Here is a 13,660-nt window from a genome sequence, read left to right as displayed (position 1 = left end):
AATGCCCTTATCTGTCTAATGTTCTCAGGTTATAGTAACTTATGAAAGTACTTCTAGATCTCAAAAGTCTAGGGAATAAGCATTCAGCAATGACCTTCCAGAAGTAATCCTCTTTCCTTCACCTTCAACTCCAATACTTTCGATTCTATCAGGTCAAGAAGATTTTCCCTCCTTTGCCTCCAGGGACACATTAGAGATAAGTTGAAAGAGAGCACTACTCCTATTAGAAAACTATTTTTTTAAGATAGCCTCTCCTCAAAATGTCTATAAGGATTTAAAATCAATGAGACCAAATTCCCCTGACTTTGCAGAACTCACAATTTTAAGGATCTCTTTTTAAATCATCAATTCCAAATCGCTCTGTATGTAAAACCGTGCAAGTGCTCTTTGTGTTTTTCAAGATGTTTATGCTGTCACTTATTAAATAAGTAAGCTTCACCAGCCTTCATTAAGCTTAATATACCTAATTGTTGAAATTGTTAGTTCCACTAATGACACGTGGTTATACAAAAAAGAAACATGTCGTCAGTTGAAAACATTCTAAAGAAACTATAGACGAAATGTCACAATGTATGGTGTTTGCTTCACAACATTCCCGCCTGAAGAAGAGGGGACTAGATGAACTAAGATTAGTAAAATGGTAAAAAGTCGAAAATTGGTAACAGCCGGCTGATAGGTACATAAATGGTTATTATACTGTTTACTTTTGCGTGTGCTTGAAACGTTTACCTCAGTAAGGAGACCTCATTTCATGAGGAACAGAGAAAGGAAGGAGCCTTGCCAACTTGGAAACGGAAGCCTAAGGTGAGACAGAATAGCCACTGTCAAATATCTGAGGTATTGTTTCTGAAGGAGAGCAGATATGTTCTACGTAACTCAAGAGTGAACTAGAACCACTGGGCAAAATTTCAAGGATCCAGATTTCAATTCAACTTGTAAAGAACTTTCTAACTTTCTAACAATTAGAGCTGTATTTTAGTGGAATATGTTATTCCTTTGAAGGAATTTATACAGAAGGCCACTTTTTGAAGTCTGAGGGATTTTTGCATGGCTGCTCAAAACGTCGTCCACGGAATGGTGCTGGTCCATTCACTGTTCTTCCCCCCGCTTGGGATTACATTTTAACGATTCTTTTTTCACCACAATTTTGCTTCTAAACTCATACTTCCTATCAATTAAAAACAGATTAGACTACCAGAAAGTTCCATTAATGAAACGTTGACTACTTCCATTTTTATTTATCAAATAGGTTATGTCTCTGGTATATGAACAGATGGAGGATGATGACCTCCCCATAGGGTTTTGTTTGTGTGGTAAGAACAATTACCATGAAATCCTCCCTATTAACAGACTTTTCAAGGTACATCACAGTAACATTAACTATAGGCACAACGTTGTTCAGCAGATCTCTAGAAGTTAATCGTCTTGTGTAACTGAAACTTTATACCCACTTCTTCCACTTCCTACTTCCCCAGCTCCTGACAACTGCCATTCTCCTCTCAGATTTTACGTATTTGACTACTTTAGATACCGCTTATACGTAATACCATGAAGGACTTGTCTCTCTACGTTTGGCTTATTTCCCTTAGCATAAGGTCCTCAAGGCTTATCCATACTGTTGCAGGTGGTGGGTTTCTTCATCCATTCATCTGTCCATAGGCATTGAGGCTGTTCCTGTCTCCTGGCTGTTGGGAATAACGCTGCAGTGAACATGAGGGAGATCCTGATTTCCACACATTCTTTGATAGTGGTTCACAACAAGAGGAGGAGCTCGTGCCAGACTATAAACTGACACGCTGCTTCTTTTATAGGTAAAGACCTGCTACGGAAAGAAAACATCGGCAGAACTAAACTAACTACTTACTGACATTCTTGAGTCTTTTGAGTATTGCTGCAGTGGAAGGAATTTATCCATTAAATAGTCATAGAGAGTTTTCACGGTAATCAAACTATAGATACAAAACACCTATAAATGGAATGTCCTTTTTAACACTAAGATTTATATTTCTTTGACTGAAAATATATTTGCAAGCCACACACCGCATTAGCGTAAAGTTGTGTAAAAAACCAAAGGGTCATTGCTGTTCCCTGGAAATTATTGTGGAGAATCTATTATTTACATATGCACTAGGCAGAACTGTGAGGTTGAATGCATTATGTATATAGCATATATATATATACATATATATATATATATATATATACATATATATATAGCATATGTGTGTGTGCTCCTATTGAAAAAAATAGATTCTGTTATGATTACAAAAATAAGAATTCTTTTTATTTTTTTGTTTCAAGTTTTTATTTAAATTCTAGTTAGTTAACAGATAGTGCAATATTAGTTTCAGAAGAGTTCATTTTAAAGTGCTACTGAATTTAAAAATAGCTCTTCCTTATTACGTATTTCCCCAAGCGTATACACTAAAAGTAGCATTTCTATTATGGAGAAGTCCGAAAAAACACTTTTAATGTGTGAAGTGTCCTCACATTGATATACTGCCAATCATACAGGGCCTCTGCATACGGCTGTATAGTTTACACACAGCAAAAAAAGCACGGGGTAAAGGAGCGAGTGGAAGCTTAGCGCCAGCCCCCATGTGCTTACCCGGCCATGAGCCCTGACAGCGAATCGACATCAGGTCAAGGATCACCCACAAGCCCCGTGTGCCCAGCACTGAATGGATGTTCCATATGTGCTAGCTTCAGCCTTGGAATCCTGCCTATAGAATTGTAGGTCTGAAACAGCGAAAACGGTGAATCCATTTTCACATCACTTCTTCTCTCCTTATGTTTTCAAGGCGAAAGAGCCATGTAATCATGCCAGCATCCTGACCAAGCCTGACCCAAGAGCCTTCTGGACTAATGATGATTCAGGTATTATTGGCAAAATACACTCAGGCCCCGCGATGTACAGGAAGCATTCTGTAGTAAAGCCCTACCCAAAGGCAAGGTTTGGGGGGAAATTGTGTTTTGCTTGTTTGTTTGCTTATTTATTTATTTGTTTATACCTAGTCTAACACTTGACTATACTTCACGATCAATTTTACATGTATGTATGTGTTACAAGTCCCTTTAATTTATCTTCTTGGTTAGTGTCTAAAGCACCTATATGCTCAGGTGTTGCTTTATGGAGCGTGAAATACCTTCAAGTGTTGGGGGCAATTTAGGAATGAGTCTCTTTCCTGGAGTGGAGGACAGAGGTGAAGGATAAGGTGGGCAAGTACACTGGCCCAAGTTTCTCTTCCAGAGGAAGAAGAGGGTTAAAAAACCCATGGGGAGCCACACTTGAGACTACTTAATGGAGGGCGGGCATGACTTATCCTATCAATCCAGGGGTCTAAATCTACTCAGAATCAGAGGCATGCCACTTTCTGAGATCAGAGAATATGCTTCAGGTTGTGTAATTTAAAATTACCCTCAAAGAGTATGGGCCGTTCTTACAGGAAATAGAAGACACTTTTTTTTTCCTTATTCTTATTCACCGTGGAGACACGAGGCCTAATTGCATGAGGCAAAGACCCACTAGAAATAACAGAAGAAAGTTAAGCCAAAGGAGCTAAAATACTTAGGAGAGTGTTACTAGAGCTTTCACCTTTTCTAATTAAATAGGATCTAATTAAATAGAGAGCAGGAGGAGAGTAGTAGAGATGATACCTAATATTTGCATTAGGCCTCACGGCTTTATGAAGGAAGTGCGTTCACAAAAATCTAATATCGTGTGTGCGGCAGCCCTGTGAAATAGGAGGGGTGGCCTATCCTCACTGTCCCTGGATGAGAGATAAAATCAGATCTTGAAAGAGGTTAGCCGACGTATCCAAAGCTCACCGCCAGAAAATACCAGGGCTGGGAGTAGGTCTGAGAGCCTGCTGGCCCGATTCTATAACACGCTTCCTCAGAAGAAGAAACTGTCTTGTGAGAAACAACGTGGGTTAAACCCCCGCTTTCATCTTTTCTTTATAAAAGGGAGTGAGGAACTATGCCTATTAGCAGAAGCAGGACGGGAGTATAAAACTCTCTGATGCCTTTTTTCCAAAGACCAGGCTCATGGTCTAAACTTCCTATCAATATCGTCAGTGAAAAAAAAAAAAAAATTGTTCTGTCTTGTTTTCCACCTTTTGAACAGAGATGAAAAACATGAAAATGAATTGGCCTATTTATGCCATCATCTTGGTGCCAGTATAGTCCCACCTTAAAATAAACAAGGCAGCCTCTGGCTAATACCCCTACTCAGACCTGCAGCACATACGGCGTGAGGAAGCTACGTAGAATGAAACATCACAATCAAAAAATCAATGTTCTTAAAACTATGTAGAGACTGGAATGGGGAGGGAATCTGTCCAGGACAGGTCTAGAAAATAGCGTTCGGGCACTTTGGGGGGCTGGGAAAATTATGTTGCGACAAAAACTGATGCAGAACATGCAAAGAAATAGTAATAGAAATACTTCAGATCCGTTCATTTAAAAAACTTTTACTTTATTATTTTTGTGTCATCAATGGGGTTACAAAGACACCACATCCCTTCTGCAGCAGCTTCTCTAATGAGGAGCTTCCCCAGTAACCAATTCCTACACTAGGGTCTATGTCTAGTGATTTGGGGGCAAAGGAGAGGGGCTGGGCTCATCATTCAGTCCATTCCTGATAGGGGTATTAAAATCTCTATCTATGGTGGTAGAATTATCATTGGCTTCTTTCACTTCAGTCGATTTTTGTTTCATATATTTCAAAGCTCTAATATTAAGCACATAGATTCTTACAATGGTTACGATTTCCTGATGAATTGATCCTGTCCCACTTTATCTCTGGTAAAAGGCTTTGTCTGAAGTCTGTTTTTTTCTGACATTAATATAGCCAAGCCAGCCTTCTCATGTCTACCCTTCACATGGTGTATCTTTTCTATCCATTTGCTTTCAACTTATCTGTGTCTTACAGTTAAAGTGCGTCTCTTCTAGTTGGGTTTTCCTTCTAAATCCAATCTGGCAATCTTTGTTGTTGTGGTTGTTGTTATTCAGAATGTTTATATCTATATCTACATATAGATATATCATAGAACATTATTAAGCCATAAAAAAGAATGTATAGACCACATCTTTTCTATCCATTCATCTATGAATGGACCCTTAGATCGCTTCCATATGTTGGTTATTGTAAATAATGCTGCAATAAACATAAGGGTGCAGATATCGTTTCAAATTAGTGTTTTTATTTTCTTTGGGTAAATACTCAGTAGTGAAATTACTAGATCAAATGGTATTTTTATTTTTAATTGTTTGAGGAACCCCCATACTATTTCCCACATTGGCTGCACCAATCTACATTCCCACCAACAGTGCATGAGAATTCCCTTGACATCCTCACCGACACTTGTTATTTCTTGTGTTTTTGATTTTAACCACTCTGACAGGTGTAAGATGATTGTGGTTTTGATTTTCATTTTCCCATGATGATTCGTAATGTTGAGCATCTTTTCAAGTGTCTGTCAGCCATCTGTATGTCTTCTTTGGAAAAATGGCTGTTCAGGTCCTCTGCCCATTTTTTAATCAGATTATTATTATTATTATTACTATTTTGGTGTTGAGTTGTATAAGTTCTCTGTATTTGGGCATTAACCAATATATATGTATATCATTTGTAGATATCTTCTCCCAACTAGTAGGCTGGTTTTTTTTTGTTTTGTTGATGGTTTCCTATGCTGTGCAAAAGCTTTTTATCCTGGTGTAGTCCCAATAGTTTATTTTTGCTTTTGTTTCCCTTGCCTCAGGATTCATCTAGCTAGAAAATGTTGTTAAGGCTGACATCCAAGAGATTACTGCCAATGTTCTCTTTAAGGAGTTTTATGGTTTCAAGTCTCACATTTAGGTCTTCAATTCACTTTATGTTTTGTATAGTGTGCATAACAGTCTAGTTTCCTTCTTTCGTATGTAGCTGTCCAGTTTTCCCAGCACCATTTATTGAAGAGATTGTCTTTCCCCTATTGTATGTTCTTGCCTCCTTTGTTGTAGATTCATTGGCCATATGATTGTGGGTTTATTTCTGGGTTCTGCTCTATTGATCTGTATGTCTGTTTTTGTGCTAGTACACTATACTGTTTGGAATGTTACAGCTTTATAGTATATCTTGATATGTGAGATTGTGATATCTCCATCTTTGTTTATTATTGTTTTCATTTTAATTTTGGTATAGTTAACATACAGTATTATATTAGTTTCAGGTATACAATATAGTGATTCAACACTTCCATACATCATCTAGTGCTCATCACGACAAGTGCACTTTGTAATCGCCATCACCTATGTCACCCAAACCTCTACCCGCCTCCTCTCTAGTAACCATCAGTTTGCTCCCCTATAGGTAATGTCTGTTTATTGGTATGTCTCTCTCTTCCTCTCTTTCCTTTGCTCATCTGTTTTATTTCTTAAATTCCGTATATGAGTGAAATCATATGGCTTTTGTCTTCTTCTGACTGAATTCTTTCGCTTAGCATTATACTTTCTAGTTCCACCCATGTCATTGCAAATAGCAAGATTTCATTCTTTTTATGGCTCAATAGTATGCCATTATATAATATTAATATTAATATTAATATTAATAATATATGCCATATATAATATTATATTATATAATTATAATATATAATTATAAAATATATAATATATTTAATAAATATATATTTAATAAATATAAATATATTTTATACATATATAATTTGTATATATGTATATATATACATATATACAATATATATGTATATATATACATATATATACAATATATACAATTTCTATATATTTATATATAATATCTATTTATATATAATATATAATATATAATATATAATTATATATTAATATATATTTCTTATATATTATATAATATATAATATATAATTATATATTAATATATATTTCTTATATAATATATAATATATATTTATATATTATATATAGTATATAATATATATTATATATTATTATATATATTTATATATTATATATAGTATATAATATATATTATATATTATTATATATAATATATATTTATATATATAATACTATATATAATAATATATATTATTATATATAATATATTAATATATATAAATATATATTATATATATACACCCCCTAATACCCCCTATTCTTTATCCATTCATCTGTCAGTGGACACTTGGGCTGCTTCCATAGTTTGGCTATTGTAAATGATGCTGTAGTAAATATAAGGGTGTCTGGTGATACCTCTACCTTTGTTATTTTTTCTCAAAATTGCATTCGCTATTCAGGTCTTTTGTGGTGCCATACAAATTTTAGGATTATTTATTCTAGTTCTGTGAAGCATACTATTGGTGTTTTGTTAGGGACTGCATTGCGTCTATAGATTGCTTTGCACAGTATGGACGTTTTGACAATATTAATTCGTCCGATCCATAAGCACAAAATATATTAATATAATGTGTTGTCCTTCACTGGCTGCTTTGATTTTTTTTTTTTTAATCTTTGGCTTTTGTCAGTTTGACTATGATGTGTCTTAACTAGAATCTATGTTCTTTAAGATGTAGACCCCTCAGGTTGAAGAAGTGAAACATCCTTCTAATCTATTCGTAGCTTGCTTCGAAATTGAACCTGAGGGAGGCAGTTATTATTTTTTTAATGTTTATTTATTTACTTAATGGTTGTTTATTTATTTAATGTTTATTTATTTGGGAGAGAAAAAACCAGTGGGGGAGAGGCAGAGAGAGAGGGGAACAGAGGATCTGAAGCGGGCTCTGTGAGATCATGACCTGAGCTGAAGTCGGACGCTTGACTGAGCCACCCAGGCGCCCCAGGATACAATTATTTCTGCTGTGGTTTCTGCACTGCAGCAATGTTGTCCTTCCTCGGCATATCACCACTCTAACCAAAACTTTTCCTAAATGCCTTCAATTCTGTAAAGGGTAAACACAAGCTGAAGCAACTTTATAGCCATCCTTTTGCGACACACAAAGGTATGAGCCTTTAGGTGGATTCTTCACAAGGGTAATATTCCAGTCACAGTATGAATTCTATGATGTGGACTTTTACCGAGTCCTGAAATAATTGTGATAAGATTATTCCATCATTTCCTACGGAAAATACATTTCAGCAAATTGCCTATTTCCATTCGAAGCCAGCCGTCATCAGAGGATTTTACTTACTCAACATAATGTATAGACTCTTGAAACACAGTTTAAGTAGAGTTAAATATTAGGTGTAACTAGGCCACACAGTTTGATAGAAATAAATGTTAAATTTTAAAACTAGTTTGTTTTGAAGTAAAGAATTCTTGAGGGCTCATGCACCTTGAAATCAGATGGGAGTGTCTAGATTTTCATACTGTCTTTTTTTATATATTTATTTATTTTGAAAGAGAGAGCATGCGAGAAGGGGAGGGTGAGAGAGAGAGGAGACAGAGAATCCCAAGCAGGCTCCGCACGGTCAGCACAAAGCCGGATGCGGGGCTTGAACTCATGAACCAAAAGACCATGACCTGAGCCAAAATCAAGAGTCAGTCGCCCAACGGACTAAGCCACCCAGGCGCCCATCATACTCCCTGCCTTTTTGCATGACTGTCGGAGGACAGAACTGGCTTGCTCAGTTACCATGTGCAGATACGGTAGTTGGAGAAACAAAAGTAATTCTCAAAAGCTTTTGAAAATACCATAATATAGAAGTAGCATTTCATCGTAGGAGAGAAATGGAAAATAGAGAAAGGAAGAAAATTAATCACCCGTAATCCTACCACCCACGCTTGTTTTCGTTGGACTGGACTCTCCAGCATTCTCAGCATTTGTTCTGACAATGAGCAAACAGGCTTCACAAGTTTAGGCTCTGTCCTATTTTCTTTGTTTTTAGGCTTTGAAACCTGAGTGGTTTGTTTTTGCACACCTTTGGTTTTCAATTGCTGGTCCTGCTGAGGCCTGTGACATTCTCTTAAATTAGAATCTCAAGGTAGGATGAGTTTCTCCACACTTTCAAAATATGTGTTTTTCCCAGTACTGTTACCGATAACACGGATAATGCTCTTTGCTTAGAGGAAGTCAGATAATAAAGTGATTAAACAAAAAGGTTTCCTTTGCAAAGGCCAGGATTTTAACTGGACACTTGATTTGCCAGGTAGGAAAATGCAACCCCTTGATGGTCTTCCTGGGCTTTTATTTTAAGTCACGTTTTCACAAGAAAATGGCATTCTACCTTGGAGATTTTCAAAATGTCTACACTTCTCTCAAGCAAAAATTGAAGCGCGAGAATCAGTACCGTGCAAATTTTTCCCAGAGGAATAAAAATGAATTTTCTCTTACGTTTTTCAGGATCATGCATTGTTTCTTTACAATTTCTAATGAGTCATCACATTTTAAAATTCAGCCCAAATTTCTGGGGATGCAGAAATCACTCTAAAGTGGTATATTTGTATTTATTGAGCAGCCGTAATAGCTTATGTACCAAATGTAGAAACAAAATGATTCATAGTTTAAAAACATATGGACTGCAGAACTATTTCAGTCTTCCAGAGAATATGCAAAATTAGATCAGTGATTTAATATAAAGAGAGGGAGGACTTCATTATGTAGATTTTAAAAAGCGAAGAAACCTAATTTCTAGATTTTTTTTCTTAAAAAGCGAAATACTCTCATGTTTCTCTCTAGAAAACAGTTGTTTCATCCCTCAAAGTATGGCATTATCTAACAAAAAAGAAAAATGTGATACAAGTTCGACGTGATCTGCTCACACAGAAACACGCCATCTGACACAAGTCAACTGGGTGTAGACTTTGCCTCTTGCGATTAAAGATAACCCATTTAGTAAAAATCTATGGATACGTGAAAATCTTTTAAGTGGACTCACCTCATTTATTCAGGTCGGAACTACAAAACGGTAGCTGTCCCAGTAATAAAGGTCATCTTACCAGAGGGAGGAATCCCAGACTTCACGTAATGCCACCAAAGGCAGCAGCAGTGGCTTTGGAAGGAGGCTTTGGAACTAAGGCTTTGGAAGGACCAGGGAGGGACACAGTCGTAAGGACTCTGCGCTCGACGCGCTCTTGACTGCCCCTGTTTCGCTAACTCAAACTTGTTTCAACATCAAACTGGGTATTAATTCCCCTCCGTCATAGACCCGGGAGCCACAATCATCCTCGGTTTCTAAACCACATCTCTTCCAGCCCACTGGACTCACTCACATCAGAGCCGACCAGCAAGCCATTTGGCCATGCTTGCCAGTGAGCATGCGTAGAGCAGCAGCAGGAACGCCCCTCCCCCTACACACACACACACACACACACACACACACACGTGCGCGCGCGGTTTACCCCCGCTGTGGTCAGTGCTGTGGGCTCCTGAGTTGGCCACCACCTTCAAAGCTTATTACCCGTGTGACCTGGACAAACACTTTCACCCTTCTGTACTTCTTTTTCTTTCGCCTGCAAAAATGGAATATTTATGCGGACCACAGAGTTTGGGGAGGGTTAAAGGAAATAATGCAGGTCAAAGTCGTCAAAACGATGTCCGACATATAGCTCATGGCCAATTTATGTTAGCTCTTCTTACTTGTAGACAGAAATGTGTCATTTATAGAAACCTGAACACAGAGGCCCTTGCTCTATTTAGGGTTTACAAACCATGGGTCGAAAGAAGAATACATTTTATTTTGTCACTGCTGTTACTATCTCCTACTTTACTGGACCTGAAGCTTGTTTTTTTTTTTCTCCCTGAACCCCGAAGCTCATTATTCACTGTTGACTGCTATCTGGCTCCCCAGACATAAGACTGATAAGCTTCCTGAAAATAGACATATGGCTGGACATAAAATCCTCAAGCTGGGGAGAACCTTGGACACGGCCTAGTCATTTAGATAAAATATCACCTTCCATGAGGATCTGTGAAGCAAAAGACACTTCGTTTATACCCGACTTTAACCTTTTACAATGGTTTAGAGGGTTCCTAGTTCAAGGACGGGTTATTTATTCCAGTGAGTAGCAAAATATCATTTCAAAACTCCTCTGTTCAAAGATAGAGTCATGCTAGGGGCACCTGGGTGGCTCAGTGGCTTAAGCGTCTGACTCCGACTCCGGTCATGATCTCGCGGTTTGTGAGTTCAAGCCCCCATTGGGCTCTGTGCTGACAGCTCAGAGCCTGGAGCCTGTTTCGAATTCTGTTCTCCCCCTCTCTCTGCCCCGCCCCTGCTCATACTCTGTCTCGCTCTGTCTCTCAAAAATAAATAAATGTTTTAAAAAAATAAATAAAGATAGAGTCATGCTCATCTAGCGTTTAGGTTTGACGGCTAAAGTTTATCAAATCCGATCCTTCTGATTGTCCTGTTACCAAGTGTGTGAATATGTGACTGCAAGGCTCAGGTTAGCTCAGCGCGGAGAAGCTCCCCGTCTCTTTGCCTCGGAAGGTGTAAATTAAGAGGTTAGCTTTCTGAAGCTTTGCATTTGGAACAAAATCTGTTTCTGCCCTTGTTGAACTCAAAATGTTCTCTTCCTCTTTGTTATGACCCAAATTACTTGTTATTTCTGCTGTTTTACCCAAGGCTAAACTGACAGTATTTCACAGTAGCTGATTTTTCTGATTCCCAGGGCTCTTTGTAAATGTTTTCACACAGTGTTTCCTTGTGCCCATTTTAGCCAGATCATTCATTTCATGTCTAAAATCTTTGATTTTCCTAGCATTGAAGGGCATTTTATTATGGCTAAAATTAAACCAGAAAATTTTCTCACTGAAAAAAATGAAAGGAAAGTAGATTAAATTCAACTTCATAATTTTGGCAAAGTTATTTTTCTTACACTTTGATGAATATTTTATTAGTTTGCATCAGACTTATCTAACAGCAGATTTTTTTTACATTTACTTATTTTTGAGAGACAGAGCACAAGTGGGGGACAGGCAGAGAGAGAGAGGGAGACACAGAATCTGAAGCAGGCTCCAGGCTCTGAGCTATCAGCACAGAGCCCGATGTGGGGCTCGAACTCACAAACCGTGAGATCATGACCTGAGCTGAAGTTGGACACTTAACCAACTGAGCCACCTGGGTGCCCCTAACAGCAGATTTTTTAAATGTAGTGGATTTTGGCTGCAGCTGATGTTAAAATGTCCTTGTGTATTCTATCATTTTCAACATGCTGAGATATTCTGCCTCTGACGGCTTTTTTTTTTCCCCCAAGAAGAGTGTCCCATAATACATCATACGTAATACATGAGACAATTATTTCGGGAGGTTATATGTCCGGCACAGCAAAAATAAATGAAAAGGGGGTTGGGGATGGTTGTCTTAATAACAGAAGCATTTTGTTTAGCCAAATATAAATATAGTTTATATAGTTTATAAAATATTTATAAATATATATAAATATATTTATAAATTATATATAAATATATATAAATATAGTTTATAGTTTATATAGTTTATAAAAATATTTTAAGAAAAATAATTTTTCAATTTTCAAATTGTACGTTATAAAGAGAATAGGTCAGTGACTAATAAATGAAAACAGGCTACCTCGGGGATGAAATGGTCCACGGAAAGGGACAAGTGCAGGATAGAGAGGGAGGTATTGGGCATAAAGGGTGGATGCATGGGGGTAGGAGGAGCATGAAGATATGGAGAAGGTTTTATACGTGGGATGCTCAGAAATGAGACTAGAATTGGAACTCAAGACGGGAGACTTCGGCAAGCTCGTTTGTAAAATGAGAGGTAATGGAAGTGAATCAACTCTAACAGAAACTCATTCGACAATGATGCAAGTGGACAGCGAAAAGCAAATGGAAATGGATTTAGAAAGGAAAAAAATGGCTCCTTGTGGGCTAGGGACCATGGCATGGACTTTGATGAGCAGTGTAGCTCTGGGAGCCCACCAATGCCTCCTCAGAAATACGTGGCCATCACCTCTTCCACTGATTACAATTTTGGCTCCGAGAGGACAATTTAATATTAAGAGTTCAGCTGCACTGTTCTTGTAGGTATTGAGTTTGAAAACTTGAGTTTTCAAATTGTCCTCCCACACCTCCCCTCAGCTGATCTTTCCAGTTGCCCTGTGCGAATGCTCTGGTTTCTCTTCAGATCCCATAAATCTTTCACCTTTTACCAATTGCCCCGTGGGATTGGCAAAATGGGTGTTAACCCAGAGGATACCTGAAGAAGTGAAGTGCTTTGCCCAAAAACGAGATATTGAGTCATCGATACTAAAATACGGAAGTGACCTGGAAATTCCTCCAGTTCTCTTGCTATAGCTTCACGGAGGTAAGAGGGGAGCTTTGCAATGAAAGTCGCTTGAATGTGGACGCAAATGTTTGAGGAGAGAGCAGAAAGTCAAGGATGAGATGTAGCCTTGCCACGGGGCAGGGGGAGCTGGCAAAAGGGAGAAAGTAAGGTAAATGCAGGGTTTGTTTTCAACGAAGGAGCTATATTATATCCCTTCCTGTCCAGCACTCTGCTGGCTTCTAGGGAAAGGGGCAACAGTGTCCCCTTGAAAGTTCAAGTAGATAAACTGGACAGACACAGGTAGACTGAACAAAATCGTGTAAAGCCACGTTAGACTAAGTACAGCTGCCTACGGATATGTGAAGGACTCATTTGGAACAGATGGAGAGGCAGATCATTTCACTGGTTAAAAGCAGAATTTTTGGCATCGGAAAAGCCTGGTTTTGCT

General features: G+C 37.9%; 1 protein-coding gene across 1 annotated transcript in view; it reads left to right on the top strand.

Annotated features, from left to right (window-relative positions):
• The window catches only part of SGK1 (serum/glucocorticoid regulated kinase 1), a 113,005-nt gene that overhangs the window by 76,911 nt on the left and 22,434 nt on the right, over positions 1-13,660 (top strand). Inside the window, exon 3 of the mRNA XM_060616718.3 lies at positions 2,802-2,877. Within this exon, the coding sequence (XP_060472701.3) occupies positions 2,802-2,877 (76 nt within the window). The remainder of the gene's footprint in view (positions 1-2,801; positions 2,878-13,660) is intronic.

The sequence above is a fragment of the Panthera onca genome, chromosome B2, assembly GCF_046562875.1.
Source record: "Panthera onca isolate mPanOnc1 chromosome B2, mPanOnc1 haplotype 2, whole genome shotgun sequence".
In the NCBI taxonomy this organism is placed as follows: domain Eukaryota; kingdom Metazoa; phylum Chordata; class Mammalia; order Carnivora; family Felidae; genus Panthera; species Panthera onca.
This window is presented reverse-complemented; position numbering and strand designations above follow the sequence as displayed.